Consider the following 20,232-nt stretch of genomic DNA (forward strand, 5'->3'; position numbering starts at 1 on the left):
AAGTTCTGCTGTATTTTCCAATACGGTCAAAAGAAAATTAGCAGGGCACAAGGGCAACAAATGTATGTAATTAATGAGTGCTTCAGAAAATACAACATCTCTTTCATCAGACCATGCTTTCTTGACGAACCGGCTCAGAAGGCAATTGTGGGAACCAGGGGTCCTTGCTCTGAGCTTTGATATGGTATCATTCACAGTTGGTTAACAAATTATGAGGGATTTTAATTATGAGGGATTTTAAGATAGATTTAAAAGAGTTTTTTGTTGCTTGTTAAAATAACAGTTCTGTATCAGCACTTGTTCTCATTCTAGAAAGCCCTGTACTCCAAGGGAGTATAAGAGCGATCCTACTAAGGAATAACCAAATATCCACTTAGACCAATGTCCTCTAAGGAAATATTTGTGTACAGTGAGATTTTACTAGAGTATTTTTCCAGCCTCCAGCAGTTTGTGACCGAGAAATTAATTCAATATCTGCCACTTAGTATCAGTAGACCCCTCTGTTTCTGCTCCTGTAATCTAGAACTAGGCTCCTGGTCCAGTATCAAGCTATTATATAATGTTTCTTTTTCTTCTTCTGCCAGCACCTAATAAGTGTGAGTTAAACTGTATTCCCAAGGGAGAAAACTTCTACTACAGGCACAAGGAAGCAGTGGTAGATGGGACTACCTGTGAACCTGGCAAGCGAGATATCTGCGTAGAGGGAGTTTGTCAGGTTAGTCATCTCAGTACTTCATTCATCATTGGGTCTGTCAGTCTTTCTGTTGTCTCCCTTTGTTCTACTTGACCTTTCATCATAGCATCAGAAAAGGTGAATCACTCAGTTTCAATGTGCTGAGGAGCATCTGGATAGCATTCATCTGGCTCTGGCTGTGAAATAGTAGATAACAGCTTTGTTGTTTTCTCTGCCCTATCCTGACTTTCCTAGATTCAGGGCTCCCTAGATTCAGGCTTTCTCAATAGATCTGTCCAGCATTTGACCTTTTTTTCCCTTTCTGTCATCGCAGTTTATTCCTACTAATGCTCCTGTGCTCTGACAGGCCGTTGGCTGTGATAATATGCTGGAATCTGTCAAGAAGGAGGACAAGTGCCTGAAGTGTGGAGGAGATGGCAGCACCTGCTATGGTGTGAAGGGCACTTTTGATGTGGCCAGCCTCCCCAAAGGTACAGATGATCCTAGGTAGTCTGGGCAGGTGAGAAGGAGAGAGTTAAACCAAAAATCAACTGCTACAAGGGCCAGTGGGGACACTTGCTCCCATGATTGTTATGGGCATACTTGGATGTTCACTTGAAATATCTGTACAGTGTGTGGCCTTAACATCAGAAAAGATACTCTTGGCCTTATCCTGGGAATCACTTTGTTAATCTGTATCCACACTGGAGTACTTGCCATGATGCTGATGGCTTTCCCCACTGCCTCTCCAGCAGGTGCTATAAATGCACCACAATGACATCACCACACACTGCCTTGTAAGACTGTCCAGTGTTTTGATAGCCCCACCAGGACATATGCAGGGCTAGAAATGGGACTGCATCTTCTGCATTTGGCCAATTTTGAAAAATTCCAAGATGTCATCTGCGTCTTTGTGGTCACATCTCTCTGTGTTGAACTCCAGTATGATTCTTGCTGAAATCCCAAGGACTTCAAAATGCAGCAAATGGACTTTTCTGAGGTGTCATTGGAATTTTTTACGCATGGACTGATCTGTGGATAATGTAGGGTGAGGTTATTCAGCATGCAGTTAAAGAGATGATGGAAATGCTTCATGTCACCATCAAAATCTCATCTAGTTGTTCAGGCACAAATGAAGCCATGAACATCTTTGGCACAGGGGAGTAGCTGTATGGCACCCACAGTCAGATATTGAATAATCCTTTTTTTTTTCAGGTTACAATCAAATCTTTATTATCCCTGTGGGAGCTACAAGCATCCAAATTAAGGAGGTTAAGCCCAGCAGGAACTTCCTAGGTATGATTGATGTCAGAATCTCTGTATCAGTCCATTTGGATTTCAGCCATTATGCTAAAACCTGGTTTTGAGGTATGGGTTTACCTTGAGGGCTTGATATGGCAGAGTGAAAAACTGAATATCAGAATATTGAGTATCCTTGAAATGTGAGTGATGCACAACTCTGGGCTCCACATTTACTTCATATTTTGTCCTATGGAGATCTTGCTGTTCACATTGAGACTTCATGCCTGTAACTTACAAGGAATCTAGCTGATCTAGCCAAATTTGGCTGTGAGCTCTGTTTGGTGAATGCAAACCCTACCTACTCCTGCCATCTAGAAGTTTGGAGTGGGCATCTTTTCTCCATAGATTTCTTTGGAGCATTTGTACTGCCTCCAACTCTGGTCATTCTGCAGAGGGGAAAAAGGAGGGAGAAAAGGCCTTGCCTAGATGTCTAGACAGGGCTGAGGAAATTCCAGTGGATAAAGCAGATACTCTTCTGCTTTCTGAGTGTTCTATCACTGAGTGCTTAGGACAAATTAGTCTGGTCACATTTTCCCTTGTAGAAAACTGGATTCAGAACATATCTTGCTTTCTGAATAGAGTATCTAATGAACTAGATAGTGGTGTAAAGTCAGTGGAGTGTGAATCCCACATCTTAGTGGTAAGAAGGACAGAGGCTGGCATCGGCTGTGCTCCAGCAACTAACAGTAGGGAATGCAGAGGCAGGGCAGGAATATGCTGGAGGCATTTGGCTGTGCAGCAAAGGTTCTTGATCTGCAGCAAAGCTGGCAAGAACCACTGTTTGAACATGATTTAGCAGCTTCTGCTAAAAAAGCCATACAGGGAGGACAGCACTTATGGAGGATGGGCGGTCAGTCTCATTTGCTTGTGACACAGTATTGAGTGGAAACAGGAGCAACCTTGTGATCCTTTCTCTGGCATGTGGGTTTGTCCAGCTGTCAAGAATGTGCGAGGGGAGTATTACCTGAACGGGCACTGGACGATTGACTTCAGCCGGGCGCTGCAGGTGGCCAGCACGGTGCTGCACTATGACCGCAGCTCTGAGGGTGATGTGGCCCCAGAGCTCCTCCATGCCCGGGGTCCCACCACAGAACCCCTCGTCATTGAGGTGAGAAGCTGTGCCTTCCCTGCTGACACTCTGCTCTTGCTTTGCACAGTGGGAGTATGCTGGGAAAAACTGGAGATGAGATGGGAACCCCAGAAATCTTACAAGGCTGTGGGCCTTCAAGCTAGACCACAGAAATAGCACTTATTGCTGCTCTGGTCCTATTGCCCAGAAATAAGCAATGTTGGTTTCCTGCCTATTCCTTTGGGCACTGACTTTAGGGGAGATAAGAGTCAGCACCAAATGGTGTTGGGGCAGGGACAGGCTCCAGGACACTGCTTGTTATGCTGTGCTGTAGGGCAGGCTGTACTTGCTGTGAAAGGAGCAGCTGGATCTTCTAAAGCCAAGAGGGATGAATGCACCCTTCTCTGAAAAGTAATCCTCTCCAGAACAAGATAGAAGGCAAGAAGAAAATCCAGTGCAGAGAATTAGTGCTTCTTGAATAGGAGGGGTACAAGTCAGCTGGAACCCTCAGACATGGTGAGGAAATGCTGTGAAGATGAAAAGTGGAATTTCCCTGATTTCCTCCCATGCTTTTGCAGCTCATCAGTCAGGAGCCAAACACCGGGGTACAGTATGAGTATTACCTGCCCCTGCAAGGACAGGCCTCGGGTTACAGCTGGAGCTACAGTTCCTGGAGTGAGTGCAGCTCCGAATGTGGAGGAGGTAAGGGGAAGGGACCTGATCCCTGGCGGCTGGTGTGGGGTTTATATCCACCTGCAGGCAGTGTGACAGTGTGCTGCCCTCTGCAGCAGCTTCCCAGCAGTCTCCTGCTGGAAGGCAGCGCAGGGATCCACAGGGTGTTGCTCAAGTTTTGTCAAGGGAGAGTTGTGCATGGAGTCACAACAGGATTGGCCCATGCCAACATGTGGCCTATGCCTTGTTCTTATTTTCCATTTCTTAGCCCTCAGACTTATTTCTAGGACCTGTTAAGAATCTTCATAGATGGCCTTTGTTTTGATTTGCTTCAGGTCTTCATAGTCTTTTCAACCACTTGAGAAGTCCTCTCCAGAGAGACCTGGCCTACATTAGTGAATCACATCATTCTCCTCTGCCACAGCCTGGATGATTCCCCCTCTCCAGGAGGACTGTCAGATCTCCTAGGGTGTCCCATCATATTCAGTTTACAGATTCCTCCATGAGCAACATTATGGATTTTAAGCTTAAAAGAAAAACAAACCAAAAAACTTCAATCACTCAAACAAAAAAACCCTCACCAACTGATTCGTATATAGAGTTCTTATCAGCCTCTTCTGGTCTTCCATCCTAATGGCTATTTTGGCAACTTTTGCCATATTGTGACAGTAGGTGCTAAAATTGGCTGGGCACTCATAACCTGTAGGAAGCATGAAGAGCTGCAAGTTTTACTCCCATATCCAGTCCTCACAAGACTGACCTTTTTAGTCTAACAGGAGACCCCCAGTTCTGCTGTACACTGCACACATCTTGCAGGGCTCCTTCATGAGCAGCTTACAGGTAGGGCACTCGCCTCGTGAGTCTCGATCCATAATATAACAGGAAAGTTCCCCTCAGCTACACAGAACTGTACTGTCTCCCTTGCTCTTCCAGCAGACTCCTATACTGTGGGAAGGCATCATTTGTCCATGCAGTGAGAGACAGAGACCTGCCCTTGTCTCTTTTCTGGAATGGTTGGGACAGGTGTGGATTCTACACAACTTCTTGAACAGACAAGAAACTTGTCTTGCCAACCCAGTGTATTGCTTCTGTTACCAAACTTAGTACTGGGTGGCTTGTGTTGATCAGATACTCTCTTGTTTGTCCCCCAGGTTTCCAGTCCCGCTTGGTGTTTTGTACCATAGACAATGAAATTTATCCGGACTATATGTGCAGGAATAAGCCACAACCAGACAACAACCGGACGTGTGGCCATCAGCCTTGTCCCCAGACAAAACGGTGTGATTTCTTTCCTTCTTCTGGGGTCTGACTTCTTCCTGAAGTGCTTTTGGAACTGAGAAAAAAGTGACCCTCTCACGTCTGCCTCCAGCATGGTTCTCTCCAAGGAGGTGCTTCACTTCTAAGAGAAAACCAAAGATAAAAGATTGGGATGATAACACAGTGATGAGTGAGGAGATTTCTGTGCGCACAAGGAAAGGGCTTAATACATCCTGTGTTCATTTTATAGACCAATTAAATTTGCCTTCCAAAATAGCATTGTGGAAGACAGTTGCCTAGCCCATGTAGGAGATGGGAAACAGATTATCGCATTTTTCTTCTCTTGAGCTGGAGCCTACAGAGTAGAAGGTCTGAGTTGGTGTCATTTTATGTCATTTCTGCATTCCCAGTGTGTTCCTTTAGAAAGGGATGAATCCTGGAGCCTTTTCATTCTCTAGCATTTTCAAACCCCTTCACCCAGCCATTTCCACCTTGTTCCTTACAGCTGGCTTCACTTGGCTCTTATGGGCACCCAGGGCTGTAACATGAGCATTACCTGTGTGTGTCTGTGTACCATTGGAGGCCTCTGAGAGCACTTGTGTGTGAGAGGGCACCTGGGAACATTTCTGAATACGTGTTAGCCTGTAGCTACTTGTTTTAAGTTCTTTAAAACCTTTGTTCTGTATATAAAGGACTTCTTACATCTACCTGCCGCAAGCCTGGAGTCACAGCGGTGCACGAAGCTCTCAGATGAAGAGGTAACAAGCAGAAGGAAGTTACAGGAAGGCAGCTGCTCTCTTCTGCTCTCCACCTAGTTCGCTGAAATCATAGGGGCTTTCCTCTTTGGCACATGTGGTAGAAGTGGGTGTTGCTTTGCTTTTGATGCTTGCCAGTGAAAATGGTGGTGGAGGGTGCTGGCTGGCAGCTTTGCTTAGGTGGCTGCACGTGCCTCTGGTAACTTGATTCTTAGAGACTGAGAAAGGGACAATTTCTTCATAGCTTTTGACTGCTTATTCTCATGTTTTCTCTGGAATCAGGGTAAAGTTCTGGAAGATTTTTTTTTTTATTTATTTATCAAGATAAAGAAAATAACATAAAAGAAAAGAGAGCATGATTGTTTGGGCAATTGTAACATTGGCCAGCATGGCATAGAGAAAGACTTGGAGTTTCTTAAAAGCTCTTCTTTTTGGATGGGCCCTATAGCAGGCATAAAAGAGCATGTAAGATGTTAGAGATACACTAATGTACACTAAGATATGAGAAGTTAAAAGTATCAAAAGCAAAACAATTGTCCCCCAGCAAGCTGCTAATAGTTTAGGACTGGCAATTTTTGCCCTCTGATGAGGGTCCCAGCCTTATGGCTGACCTTATCTTACAAAGGAAATGAACCAAGGGTCAGAGAAGTCTTGTTCCGCAGTTGAAAGAAGCTCTAAGTTATCCCATCTGGTTGACACAGCCTTTCCAAAAAACTTGATGAATAATTTGTTATAAGCCCTGCAACCACACCATTGTAAATGGCTTTTACTGAATGTATTTGTTCCCTTTCCAAAGGAAAGATTTTATAGTGAAGGCCATTCAGTTTGGGGTTGATATGTGCATCTTTAGCAATAAAGAAGGGTGTTTTTAGGAGCTGACCATGGCAAAGTCTACTGTGGAATTGTTAGGATGTGAACATGAATTGGCCGGCTGAAACTTGGTTAAGGAGTGGCAAGAGCCGGGCTCAGGAAGTAGCTGGAATGCTGGGGGAGAAAACTTGAACTGCTTTCATTCCCTGGCTGGGCCTTACCTGGCCATAAAGGGACATAGCAGATGGCAAGCAGATCACCATGATGCTGCCCCTCTACAACCAGTGCCTTTGGACTACACTGCATGCTGGATTTGGGGATGAAAGATCATCTTGTCCCTGAAGCCAGGCCATGCAAGGTGTGGTTTGAGCTACCCAGCTAGTTCTGAGAAGCTGGGGTGGCCATGGGCAGAGATTTTAGTATCTAGACAGATTGTTTTGTGGATACATTCCCCTAGTTAGCAAGGGTGTATTATTTCTGCAGCAGCTTGAGCAACAAAAGACGGGAAAAATCTATTTACATTTTGGTGGGCTTTTTGTGCTGCAGTTAGAGAATTTGACTGATGGGAGGAATAAACCAGCTTTCTGCTGGCCGTCAGTGAAAAGTTAAGCACTTCTGAGAGTGCCTGGCATGGTTTGTGGGCAGAGTGAGGACTTGGCTTGGTTTTACTGTTTCTGATAATATCTGGAGTGTAATGTGTGGATTAGGCTCTTGTGGTAGTTTTGCTTTTTGTGTTTTTTTTTTTTTTTTTGTAGATCTGGATTGTTCTCTTTGAGCCTTTTTTTTATTTTTTTTTTTTTTAATGTTCTGTTCCAGTCATGACATTTTTACAGACATCAGGAGACCAAAAGCCATGGAAAGGGATCTTCCCCTTCTGGAGAGGCTTTGCATTTCCAGAAAAACAAGTGTTTTTTAGCTGGAGATATGTCTCTGGAGTAGGACTAATGCTCTGCATTGCCAATTAAGCTGGGCACGCTTGGTCAAATGGGAACTCGCCTCTGGTTCTATTCTGCAAAGGGACATAATCTCTGTTTAATTTCTACAGGGATGTGGCACCGACTCCTCTGTGCCTCCAAGCAGTTTGGCTTACTTTTTTTTTTTTTTTTGTGCTTGATTCTGTGACTTGCAGGTGGAAAACGGGTGAGTGGGGCCCCTGCTCAGCCACCTGTGGCAGGGGCACCCAGAGCCGCTCGGTGTACTGCGTGGCGTTTGACGGGCAGAGCCCGCAGGGGGTGGTGGATGACACCGAGTGCATGGCCTTCGCCCAGCAGCCGCGCCGCAGCCAGCCCTGCAACCTCCGGCAGTGTGCCACCTGGAGCACGGGGCCCTGGTCCCAGGTCAGTGCCCCCGGGCAGCCAATAGCCCTCCTGGCACCTCCAGGAGGAGCAGCTGCCAAAGCTTAGGGAGAAAGAGCCAGGCTCCTCTTCTGGGACTACAAAAAGCACGTGTCCCTGGATAGGTGGCGTGCAGAGGGGTAGAACTTCTCCCTGCAGCCCTCCGATGCCCCCCTATGAACATACCCCTGTTCCTCAAAGCTGTGCATGTCCCTGCACCTCTGCTCTTCTCATTGCACGTCCTCTCTTCCCTGGTCTGCCAATCCTTTCTCCACATCTGTGTTTTTATCAGCCCCCCTGCCTCCACCTGGCACTGGCTTGGTTTCTGAGCCAGGCCTGGTGAAGTCGGAGCGCTGGCAGGAGAGCCTCTGTCCATCCGCTGAGGACAGGCAGTAGCATGCCCTCCTCCGCGAAACAGGAGCTCATGGCTTCTGCCTGTGCTAGTTATTTCCATGGTTTTTGCTACCTTGCATCACCAGCCAGGACAGCAAAACTCTTGAAATACTGATGACCTGCTCTTTGCTGTATGTCTGCACAGGGCTTCTCCAAACACAGCCATGTGGTGCATTTTTGATTCTTGTGTGCATTTATGTCTGCAGGAGTGGAAACAGCTCAAACTGTACACACTCAGTTCAGCCAGACAGCTTTTAGAAGGCATCTTACATTCCAAGGGCTTAGAAAGTAAAGAGAATGTCTACTCAGTCCCTAAAGTACAAGTGACTTTTCCTCTATTAGAAGAAGTGCACGCATGCTTGCCACACTTGATTTGCAATCTAGTGGTTGCACTTAGCCTGAGTTGTGCAACAGCACAAAATGCAACTTTGAGGCATGATCACCCAGACTGGAAAGTCCTTCCACCCCCTCTTTCCCCCCACCTTGTGGGATGTGAGGTGTGAACTTTGGGGTTGTGGAGTAAGAGTACTGTTTGGGGAAGGCACCAAGGGTCACGTTCTTACAAACTGATGTCTGAGTAATTCATTCCAGTGTTCTCAGAAGCAACTGTGTTCTGTGTACTCTGAGTTAAAAGGTTACTCTGGTAAATGAATGGCTGAAGCTCAGCTGGGAAGCTCATCTGAAGTGATTCAGACTGTCCCCAAGTTAATGCTCTCTGTAAGACACCTTGGTAATTCATGTAGAAGTAGGTTGGATTCCAGGAAACACCACTGTGAATTTAAGAGGGTGTTGAAAATGTCACAAACTAGTTACTGGTATAGAAGTTGTCACAGCTCCACGCTGTAAAAATAGAGCACAAGTCTTCAAACAAAAGACATGAGCAATATAAGAACCTAACCTTTTACTTTCCCTAAAATTCTTCACCCTGCATTGATTTTAATCACATGTAAATAATATGAGTTTACAGATATTTTCTACCATGTCTTGTTCTCAATGTATTTTGCAGTGTCTGGCATTTTTCTGATATTTTTCTAAATTCATCCTCCACATCTCCTTTGGGGAGACATCAGGAGTAAGTATGTGAATAGGCCAAAATCATTCAGTGAGCTCCAGATCTTCCAGACCCTATCCCATGCTCCCATGCTTTATTTTCTACTCTGTAGCATAAACAGCTACTCTGCTAAATCCCACCCCAGAAAATTATTTTAATGATAGCTGGTTGTTCCAGGCAGTCTCAAAATGGTGTTCTGCTCTAATGATAGGGAGCCCAGCCTGCAAGAGGAAACCAGGTGCTTGTTTGTAATTGTTGGGTCCCTTTCTGCAGTGCTCAGCCAGCTGTGGGGAAGGAGTGCAGACCCGGACTGTCACCTGCAGGACACGGCAGGGCTCCCAGGCTCAGGACTTCGCTTGTCTCATGGAGCCAAAGCCATCGGCCACCCAGCCCTGCCTTAGGGAGAACTGCATCCACGAAATCGGCTGGCACGTTGGAGACTGGGGTCTGGTGAGCACCTCACTGTCATGGCTCCAGAGTTACTGATTGTATTGCTGTGCTCCTCACAAACAAGCTTTGATCTGTGCAGTCTGCACATAGACTGAGGCTGGGAGCAAGGACTGCTTCATTACCAGCCTCTTGGCTCACAGTTGTGTTGTAACTGGCACTAGTAATACTCCAGTTAATCTGATGCCCGCTTTGTGTGCAGCTGCTACAAAAATAAATCCTTCTGAGGGGAGATTATCGTTTCAGTGACAGTGGCAAAATGCAGCCAATAAGCTGAAACAATCCATTCTTGCTGCTTATTCTCAATTCTTTGCTCCATCGCTGTGATCAGCAGAACAGCTCTTAGCCCAAGTTTGGCTCAGAGATGTAGGCTTCAGAACTGGTCATTGCACTTGGTGATATGCTTTAATCTATCTGAAGCACAGTTTATCTGAATAGTTTTAAAAAATATACTTTAATCTTGTCCTTGTGGTGGAAGCCAGACTGTCCTCAACCTGGGAAAAGTGTCAGGGGGTAGAGATATGGGTATATCAAATGCATCAGGTGACTTCCAAACACACTTTTTCACTTCTGTGCTAGTCAGACCAGCTTGTTCTGGGCTAAAACATGTTACATATGCTTCTTCATGAGATGTGGGCCAAGTTTTAGTTACAGCTAAAGAAGTTTCATATCTTAATCTGATCTTTCCCCCGACTTTCTGATATCAGAAGGTCTCCTATCTGACTCTCTGAATTAGAGGGAAATACTCTCCAAATATTTATAGAACTTGCCATGAGCCATATGGGTTGCACAGGCACCTCATCCTATCCCCTCCTCTGAGCCTCTGGTCCCTCTTCCACAGCTTCCAGTAAGGCAAACTCCAGTTAGCTGCTTACAAGAAAGCCCCTCATTTGCTTTCCAGTTCTAATTTGTTGTTCTTGAATGCAAACTGACCCACCCACAGCTGGTGGATCCCCAGAGAATTGAGGTGCCTTTCTGCCTTCAGGCTGAAATGATTCTCTCCTGCTCCCTGACACCACTGTGGGTAACAGCAGCTCATCTGGATGTTACAGGCGGAGTGTGGCACAGAGCCTAATGCTTCAGGGCTGGGTGGAACATCTGGTAAAATGGTTTAAAGTATGGTTTTCTAATTGTTCAGATGATTCCAGCTGAAATATTATTTGCTTTGTCTTGGTGGAGGAAGCTGTGCTCAGCCTGCAGCTAATCATGCAGCTGTTCCCCACTTCTGATCCGTGGGGTTTCTGCATTCAGCCTTTGCTGCCTGCTCAGTGCCTTGTCTCTGTGCCCAAGTGTTCCAAGAGCTGCGATTCAGGCATCCGGACACGCCAGGTCATCTGTGCTGACGGCGACTCCAAAGTCTACAGTGCTGAGACATGCAGAGCCATCCAGCCACAGAAACCAGCCACCCTGGGCAGCTGCAACACACAGCCCTGCTACCTGCCACAGCGTGAGTGGTATTGCTTCACACCCAGCTTTTCCCAACATGCTTTTGCTGAGGAGTAGAAACTCACAGCTCTGCACACCAGCTCATGTTCTCAGCTTTTTGCCTGCCTATCTCCATCCTGTGATTTTGCCAAGGTTATGTGCACAAAGCATCTTCAGAGTCCCAGTACCTGTGCTGTTTGAAATGTATGCAGCAGGCTTGGGAACAACATTGGTGTGTGTCTGTTTTGAATCCAGTGTTCTATGATCCAGTGTGTGTGTGCTGCAGACAGATCCCAGACATCCCAGTCCAGAAGGATGATAACTTGGGCAGGCTCAGTAGCAAAAAGTATAGCCAACTTTCATCCCTCTGTGGACTGGCTCTAAAGGAGTCACAACTTTTCAGAACATTTTGCTTCTTGTCTGTGTCTATTCCCCATGTCAGAGCTGCAACACTGACTTTTGCCTGCCCGTTGTAGGTCGCTTGTCCTGACAATCCAATCGAATCCAATTGCTGCTCAGCAGCTATTGCACAAGAGAAACAGGAACATTTTCATCAGCTGTTGTCTCCTGCTGACTGCTGGATGTATTTGCAATTATTAGAGCACAGTGCTGGACTAACTGCACCCATTTTGTGTATGTCTCTTTGCAGAGGTCCCCAGCATGCAGGACACTATGGGATACAATGTCACTCGCCAGTCCTTGCTGACACGTTACAACCCAAACAGCCCTGCCCCAGGTTTGGAAAAATTTTTTTGATTTGGGGATTGATGATGGGATACTTGGAATAGGCTGTGATAGGGACTGGGATCATTCTTTTCTTCATTTCTCTCATTTTTTTTCATGGGCTCCTATAAAGTCAAGGAGCCAGGAGCAAAATATAGATACTTTACACCGACAGTCAGCAGTATTTGAATCTATCCATGCAGAAGACTCTGTACAGGAGATGGATCCCAGGTTCTGTCAGCATGACTTAAGTGCTGGCTGGAAGAAATTATGCCCAAAGCAGATAAAGGAACAAGAAAGGATGATGTGAAGGGACCACAGCAATGTGGTTTCTCATGGAACAACAGGAAGAATGGTCAAGGCAATGAGCAAAGTACCTCAGCCAGATGAGAAGCGTGGGCCAGAAGACACCCCTAGATGTGATTCAGAAAATCCTGCCAGGTAGCCTTGGGCAGGTGAAAGAGAGCAGAGAGGAGGAAAGCTGGCCAGATTTTCATGCTTACCTGCATACCTTGAGTTCTCTCCCCAGATTCTGATGATGGAAGAATGCACCCTGGGAACACCATGATCCATAGTGCCTCAGGGAACCAGCACATTCTGTCCACCAAAGACCAGGGCATCAACTTGGTTGCTGTGCACTGGGAGCCCCAGTCCGGCTCCCCAGGTCCCCATCGGCTCAGCCTCTCTCAGGACCCCCCTGCAGGGACTGGCTCCCAGGACTGCCACCAGAGCCCACATGGCTGCTGTCCAGATGGGCGCACTCCGGCATCGGGCCCTCTGGGGAGAGGTTGCCCTTTCAGTACCTGCCACCAAAACAGGTAGCTGGAAGTAGATAGGCCTGAGCAGGCAGGCATTGCCTTTCCTGGCAATGCCCTTCCTGAATCTTGCAGCCCATGCCTGTTGACCAGGTAGGTCAGGTGTTACTGCAGCCCTTCTGTCTGCAGGTATGGCTGCTGCCCCGATGGAGTATCAGCTGCCCAGGGTCCAAACAACATTGGATGCCCACAATATTACCGTGACATTCAAACGAGACAAAATCATCCCACTACAACCACTCCAGCAGTAAGTACAAGAGCTTTTTGCGTTTTAGGAGTCGATCAGATGCAAAGAATCAGATTTGACCCTGTTTACTCACATTGTGGATTCTGTTGGGCTTCATCTCCACCAGAAATACTTGAGGAACCAATACTTGAGGCATGGCATCAAGCCCTCTGGCCCACCATGCTCCTGCTCAGTCCGGAGTGTTCACCTGCAATCCTCTACAAGCAGGGCACAGAGCAGGTGGTGAGGAGGTGTCTGAGAAGTAGAAAGCCATCCTATGTAGACCTGATTGAATAATCTTGAGTAATTAAATTTCTGCTGGTCAGAAGATTGCTATCCAGTTTCTAGGGGGGGAAAAAGGGAATAGCATGGCTTCTATTAATTGCTTTTGTTTGTCAACTCTGCAGATTAATACAAGGTGGGGAGGTGATCTCTCCCATAGGTTGGGGTGCATGTTGGTGGCAGCAATAAGAACTGGCCTGCTGCTGGGCTGCTTAGGTGTGCCTTGTAGAGAAGTGCAGCCCCAGCTCCATGGCTGACAGCCAAGTTTCCCACCCCTTCCCAGGACAAAAGCCTCTAGGAGGCAAACAAGCAAACAGTGGTGCCTCTAACAGCTAGCTGTGTGCAGCTGAGAGCTTGCACACGGTGCTTTGCACGTGTTGCTGTCCTCATGCGTCAGGATAACTCTTGGCTTTCCATTCCTGTCCCCAAGGCAAGCCAAGCCTTGTCCCAGCAGCAGCCCTCGGGGGAGTGCCGCGGCTCCATGTACGGCTGCTGTTTTGACAACATCGCCTCAGCCAAAGGCCCTCGAGGGGAAGGATGTCTCAATAGGCCCAACTACCGTAAGTGATGCTTGGTATAGATACACAAAGTAGATACTGGTTTAGATACACAAAAAGAGTCCAGTAGCATATAGAAGTTTCCTGTGTCTGCTCTCTGTAAAATGTGGTAAATAATCTCTCTGAAGAGAATTTCTACCTGGCAGTTGGGGCAGCAGGAGTGTAGAAAAGCAGCTTGAGGATTCAGCTCTACCAGCTGACGCAAAAATTATTGTTGTGCTCTGCTGATAGTTGGACAGAAGTGTCTTTGTGTGATCTTTGTCAGTCTGTAGGACTACTCAGGAGTTGTTTGTCCCTGAGAAGACACTTTGATGCAGCCTGGAGTGCTCTGAATTAATTACCCAGGTTAAGAAGTAGGGATCTCCTGTGGAATCAGGACAGTACTTGGTCTTCAGACAGCCTGTGGACAGGGGAGAAATGAGAACTACATGGGGAAGGAAGGATTGCTCAGGGCTGCATGGATGCCCCTAGCCAGCAAAGTTCAATCAAGTGCCTGCTGTGCTATGAGTACACTAGGGCTGGTGGGCAAAAGCATCTTTGCTCCTTTAGTGCCCAGCTGTACTCTCTGCAGGCACATTGCTGCTGCAGGGCCTTGCCCTCCTGCTGCAGCAGAGAGATTGCTCACTGGCTGTCCCTGTGGTGCAGCCTTGGGGACGGGGAAAACTCTCTGGGTTCTTTCAGCTGAGCCACAGCTTGACAAAGCACCTTGCAGCAAGAGCCCTGCATCCAGTGTTTGTCAGCATGTGGCTGATACCCGTGGCTCTGGGTTTGCAAACACGTTGGGCCATGCTCCTCTTTATATCAATGTGCAGGGGTATTCTGTAATTTGTAACTCTTCTTCACAGCTGGGTCTAAGCCACTTGCTTTGTGAGCTGGAAATGTACAAGTGGTAGCCATGTGTCCCTTGCAGGAGAGGAAGCTCCAAAGCCTGCTTTGCAGTTGCAGAATTCTCTGAGCAAGGCTGTAAAGCATCTGTCTAGTATCTAGATTCAGAAATGTCTCTGAGAATGGTTCTTCCATCAGAGGCAAAACTGAGGCAAAAAGAAACATGTGAGCAGTTTCTCAGTTTCAAAGCACAGCTGGGTAGGACACCTAGGTGTCCTACTTTCCCACCTGCCCTTTGCCCACAGGGCCATCAGATAAATCATCTAGGTAGGTGGCTTGAAGCCCCTGGACCTTTGTGCTTTGTGACCCTCACATCTCCCTCTGTTCCACTCTTTTTGGTAGCATACCCTGTCATGTGCCTGCTGCCCAGTGCACACGGCCCCTGCACCAACTGGACCACTCGCTGGTACTTTGTGGGAGTTGTTGGCAAGTGCAACCGCTTTTGGTATGGTGGCTGTCATGGTAATAAAAACAGCTTTGCCTCGGAGGAGGAGTGCATGAGAGCGTGCCACAGCTCTGTGGGGGCCAGTCATCTGGAGATCCAGCCCTCTTCTGGCACAGAAGCCCTGCAGCACCAGCAGACTGGCTCCAGTTCTCACACAGGGCGTGCTCAGGGTCATCAGCAGTCACCCACAAGAGAGACTGCAAGTCACAGACAAGAAGGAAGAACCTATGGGGCTTCACTCCCCAGGCAAGACAGCCACAGCTGGAGGAGGGACGTGCTGCCAGAGGCCTTGCCAAGGACTGGGGTGCTGGAGAGCCAGAGAAGAAGACTGGACAGGCTGGGCCAGCTGCGCTCCTGGGACACAGCCCTGCCTGGGCCCTCGGACAGGCAGAGCAGCAGCGGCCAGCAGGGGCAGTCCCGGGAAGGCAAGCAGTGGCGTGAAGCTTTCGGAGCAGATGTTTCTGTGACAGAGGGATTTGGGCACCAGGATTCTGCAGACTTGTTCTCAGCACAGGCTCTGCACAGGTGATGATTTCCATCTATCCTTCCCCCCTGTTCTGCCAGCTCATTATGAAGCATCAGTGGAGCTTTCTCTGGAGTGAAAATGTTGCCTCAGCTGGGACTAGCTAACTGGGGATACCGTGTGATGGATTAGCTACACATGTAGCCCCTTGGTTAATCAAGGTATTCAGGCCCTGGCATTACCTGTGGTCTCTTTCCTCACATACTCCCTGATCTCTGACAGAACTGAAGTATCATGTGTGAAAAGACTGCAGAATCCTGAGGTCTCTGTCTGGGAGGCCTTCTAACACTGTAAATGAGAATCCATAGGTGTTGTTCTTGTTCTGACCAACAAATTTAGCTGGCACTCTGACTTCAGAGCCTTTATCTCAGCACTGCATGGAGCAGCAGTGAGTTGTTCTAGGGACGACTTGTAAGATGCAGATTTTGGGTCAAGATCCAGACAGTGTTACTGTGAAAATCAGGAGTGTGTAGAGCTAGATCTAAACATATCTGTACTGGATCTATCTGTCTGCTGAGCTAAACCTTGTTCCTTCAGAAGAGAGGGGTTACAGGGCTTTCTTCCAGGAGATATTGTAGCATTCACTCTGTCCACAGCAGCCTTTGCACTATAGGAGAGGGCTCCCCATGCTGCCCAGTGCATCTGCTCAAATCTGAATGGGCAGCTGGTCCTGCTTTGCCTTGCGGTTGCAACTCATCCAGAGTCACATGAGAGGACACAGAGGTGAGGAGGGCAGCAGAAGTGCCAATGGAATCACTTTCTCTTTCAGAACAATCCTGGAGGAAGGCAGGCCCCCTCTTGTGACAGCAGTTGTGGGACAAAACATCCAGCTGGTCTGCAAGACAGGCATGTCCCCACTCTCCAGAGTGGAGTGGATGAAGAACAGCCGACCCATCTCCTCTGACAGGTGAGCTCAGATCCCTTCATTGTAGAGCAGATGGGCTCCTTGCTGGGCAGAGTGCCGAATATGCAGTCCAAAAAGGACTGTCGTGGTTTCACCCCAGCTGGCAACTCAGCCCACAGAGCTGCTCACTCACCCCTGGTGGGATGGGAGAGAGAATCAGAAGGGTAAAACTGAGAAAATCCAGAGACTGAGATAAAGACAGTTGAAAAGCTAAAACAAAAGCCGTGGGTGCAAGCAAAGCAAAACAAAGGATTCATTCATCACTTCCCACAGGCAGGCAGGTGTTCAGCTGTCTCCAGAAGAGCAGGGCCCCATCACACATAACAGTGACTTGGGAAGACAAACGCCATCACTCCCAACTCCCCCCTGCTCCTCCTCCTTTCCCCAGCTTTACATGCTGAGCATGATGCCATATGGTATGGAATATCCCTGTGGTCTGTCAGGGTCAGCTGTCCCAGCTGTGTCCCCTCCCAGCTTCTTGTGCACCCGCAGCCCACTGGTGGGTGGGGTGAGAAGTAGAAAAGGCCTTGACTTGGTGTAAACACTTCTCAGCAGTAGTGAAAACATCAACACTGTTTTCAGCACAAATCCAAAACACAGCCACATACCAGCTACTGTTAAAAAAAATTAACACTACACCAGCCACAACCAGCACACTTTTTTTCTCTAAAGAAATAAAGAAACCCCCATTTTCATCTACTGTCCACCTGCTCTGTGCATAGCAGAAACAGGTACGGTCTGCACCAGTAATGAGGTGTCGGCTAGAGTTATGGGGCAGAGCAAGTGTTATGCTGTCCCATAACACTGGTGGAAGCTGATGTGGGTAGTGATGCAGAAAAATATTGCTTCTCTTGGGTTCATCTTGGGGCAGAACAAAGCCAGTAGTTGGGGGTGAAACTTGCAGCCTAATAACCCAGAGTTCCTCTGGCTGAAAATATCTAGCACAATTGTTTTTTAAACTACTTTTAAACCTGTTTTTCCTGGGAAGTCTGTTTCCAGCAAGTCTGTCTGGAGCCAGCCAGTCCTTTGGTGTTATGAAAATCACAGTTATGCTTTTCTGTTTGCAGTTGACTGCTGGGACTCAAGCTCCCCTCTGGAAGGGCAGTTTGCCTCCTTATGGGAGAGTTACTGAAAGCAGTTCCCTGTTTTCCATTTCAGTTTTCCTCTCTGTTCCTGACCTCCTTTCTGCTGCAGTTTTTCCCCCTGCCTGTGACCCGTCTGTGGTCAGCAGGGTTTTGTTTTTTTCTGAGCCAGGGAGGGCCCCACACGGGGATGGTTTGTGTAACAGCAGCCCGGGCTGGCTGCCGTGCCCTGGCGGGCTGCTGGGGTGCCCGGGCAGGCGGCAGCGCTCCCCCCGTGTTGCAGGCACACCTACCAGTCCGACAGCTCCCTGGTGATCAGCCATGTCCGGCCCGAGGACGCTGGCACCTACACGTGCCTCGCTTCTGACGGGAGGACCGAGAGCCGACAGATTCAGCTGCAGATAACAGGTGAATTATTTTCTACTCAGGGCTCTTCATTAATGGTTACTGAGCACAGGCTCAATAAAGCCAGCTGCAGGAGGAAATTTCCTCTGCTGCCAAGAGGGAGTGTGGAGGCAACAGGGCCTCTTTTGGTGTTACCTCATGATCAAGCCTTAGCCCTAAAATACTTTCTCCCCTGAAGTGTCACCCCATTAATGGAGTTGTGTCTTGCCTGTAACCCACCCTGTTTCTCTCACGGCAAGTATGTCTTCCTCCCTGAGAGCCATCAGCTGCCTCCTGATCCAAAACAGAACTGCTGATGCATTTTTATGTTTTGTGTTTTGCCCAAACAGGTCCTGCTGGGTAACAAATAATTTCCTGTTCTGAAAACTGTGCCTTATTTCAGAAACAAAACCAAAAAAATGAAAGACTAATCTCAAAAGATGGGCCAGAAAGGCACCCTGTAGCCTTCAATCTCTGAAGTGTGCTTTGTCACAGCAATGGCACATGGGGCAGAAGGCACTGTGGCCTCAGGGATGTTGCAACATGTTCACTGACAGAGGAGGAAAAGAAGTCTAAAATTGCTTGCCTGCAGGTCTATGACTCTCATTAGTAGACAGCGCAGGTTTACTGCACTAGTCAGCCAAAAAGCAGATGGCTGAAGGGCTCTTTGGCTCTGGTTCAGCAAGCTCTCCCAGGCTCACAGAAACCCTATGCAATAGGTCACAGTAAGAAGTGTCCTTTTATTCACATATGGCATTTTGTTTTGAATAGAGTACCAGAGCAGTGTTGTGGCTGAGGGTGAGAGAGGCCAGGTCCTTCGGGAGGCAGATCAGCAGCGCCGAGCATTATCCAGAGGCAGGCAGCTTGGGCAGGCAGCCGGCTCCTCCGTGCCTCAGCAGCTCACATACAGGTACGTTCACCTACAGCAACAGTTGTTGGAGCCAGGTGATGAACCATATGGCATCTCTTCATGTAGAAAAGCCAAAGACTGGAAAGGTCCTGGGTCAACTGTTCCAGGGCACAGTTGGGAAGCATGCAGTACTGAACTGCTGACAACGGGAACGGGAGAAGATCCCAGTCGCAAGCTGGCTTCTGTCCTCCCCAAGGATCTCTTGAAAGAGGCATGCTCTGAGCAAAGATGCACAGGGAAGCTGGCAGCAAAGCAGCTGGGCTCAAACAAAAGAAGGCTTGAGACAGCATCCTTAGCTGTTCATGTTAGTGCAGGCAGAAAGAGAAACCTGTTCTGAAAAAAAGCAAAGCAAATAGGAGCTGCGTAACTAGCACAAAATAGGCGTATGTGCATTGAAGAAAACTTCAGCTCCTCCAGCCTCCACTAACTAATTTAAAATGTTTTGTGAACAAACCAGTTTGAGTCTTGTCATATGCTGGCATTTTTGTTGCTTCTTGCATAGTTTTTAATTGCTTCTAGGCCCCACAGAAATAAAGGGGGACAAATTATTTTTGCCTTAAATGAATCATGTTGGGATTCCAGATTAAATAGGGCCATGATCTGATCTCTCTCTATTTTTGAGTTTACAGCCTAAAACCCAGCCAATTTGCTGAACTCTGCAGCAATCTCCTTAGCTGCTTCTGCTAAAAGCAGTAATAAGTGATTCATTGAATTAAGGCTCTTTGGTTTTATTTTTTGAGATCAAGAATTCAGGTCACAGAATGGGGGTAGGGTAGATGACGTTTTGTTTAACTGTGGGAACACATGGTTTAGTTCCCTTCTAAGACAATGTTTAGCTGTAGGTATAAGAGACCAAAGAATATGAGATGAGTGTTGTGAGGATACGACCTCAGCCTTTCTGCTGCGTGAAGTGGACTAGCAGCTCCTGGACCTGGTGCAGTCAGGTGATTGCAATAGGCTCTTCACACCCTAAAAAGGCTCATTTCTGTATGCCAGAGAAGCACCTAAGGGGAGTCTTGCTCAGTGTCCTCTTTAGGACTTTGTACTGTTTGCCATGTGTTCACATTGTTAATGCTTCTTCAGCTGTTATCCACAGAGTTGTTATAAGGGTTGCTGTCTGTAAATTAAGCTGGCTGACAGGAGTGCAGCACCAAGCTGTGCTGAATTAGAGCAGGATTTTATAGAGGCTCCTCTTTCCTGAATGTTGGGAGTGAATGTTGGTAATGGCAAGCGTCAGAGCTCTCATGGGAGTAGAGACCTCCCTTTGCCATTGGAGGCAAAAAATAAGGCCTGTGATTGATAAAGCCT

At 47.6% G+C, this 20,232-nt stretch overlaps 1 protein-coding gene across 6 annotated transcripts in view; it reads left to right on the forward strand.

Moving 5' to 3' along the window:
- Nucleotides 1-20,232, forward strand: part of PAPLN (papilin, proteoglycan like sulfated glycoprotein) — a 51,241-nt gene that overhangs the window by 22,409 nt on the left and 8,600 nt on the right. For 4 of the 6 annotated variants that reach the window (XM_064713790.1, XM_064713791.1, XM_064713795.1 and 1 more), the window contains exons 6-23: nucleotides 585-715; nucleotides 1,041-1,164; nucleotides 1,889-1,969; nucleotides 2,911-3,083; nucleotides 3,623-3,746; nucleotides 4,868-4,994; nucleotides 5,666-5,731; nucleotides 7,668-7,875; nucleotides 9,590-9,766; nucleotides 11,054-11,210; nucleotides 11,838-11,924; nucleotides 12,429-12,729; nucleotides 12,856-12,973; nucleotides 13,665-13,794; nucleotides 15,019-15,646; nucleotides 16,414-16,551; nucleotides 17,914-18,038; nucleotides 18,786-18,924. In XM_064713790.1, the coding sequence (XP_064569860.1) occupies nucleotides 585-715; nucleotides 1,041-1,164; nucleotides 1,889-1,969; nucleotides 2,911-3,083; nucleotides 3,623-3,746; nucleotides 4,868-4,994; nucleotides 5,666-5,731; nucleotides 7,668-7,875; nucleotides 9,590-9,766; nucleotides 11,054-11,210; nucleotides 11,838-11,924; nucleotides 12,429-12,729; nucleotides 12,856-12,973; nucleotides 13,665-13,794; nucleotides 15,019-15,646; nucleotides 16,414-16,551; nucleotides 17,914-18,038; nucleotides 18,786-18,924 (3,034 nt within the window). The remainder of the gene's footprint in view (nucleotides 1-584; nucleotides 716-1,040; nucleotides 1,165-1,888; nucleotides 1,970-2,910; nucleotides 3,084-3,622; nucleotides 3,747-4,867; nucleotides 4,995-5,665; nucleotides 5,732-7,667; nucleotides 7,876-9,589; nucleotides 9,767-11,053; nucleotides 11,211-11,837; nucleotides 11,925-12,428; nucleotides 12,730-12,855; nucleotides 12,974-13,664; nucleotides 13,795-15,018; nucleotides 15,647-16,413; nucleotides 16,552-17,913; nucleotides 18,039-18,785; nucleotides 18,925-20,232) is intronic. The other 2 variants (XM_064713793.1, XM_064713794.1) reach the window with 2 other exon arrangements.

Source organism: Zonotrichia leucophrys, chromosome 5, assembly GCF_028769735.1.
Source record: "Zonotrichia leucophrys gambelii isolate GWCS_2022_RI chromosome 5, RI_Zleu_2.0, whole genome shotgun sequence".
Classification (NCBI taxonomy): domain Eukaryota; kingdom Metazoa; phylum Chordata; class Aves; order Passeriformes; family Passerellidae; genus Zonotrichia; species Zonotrichia leucophrys.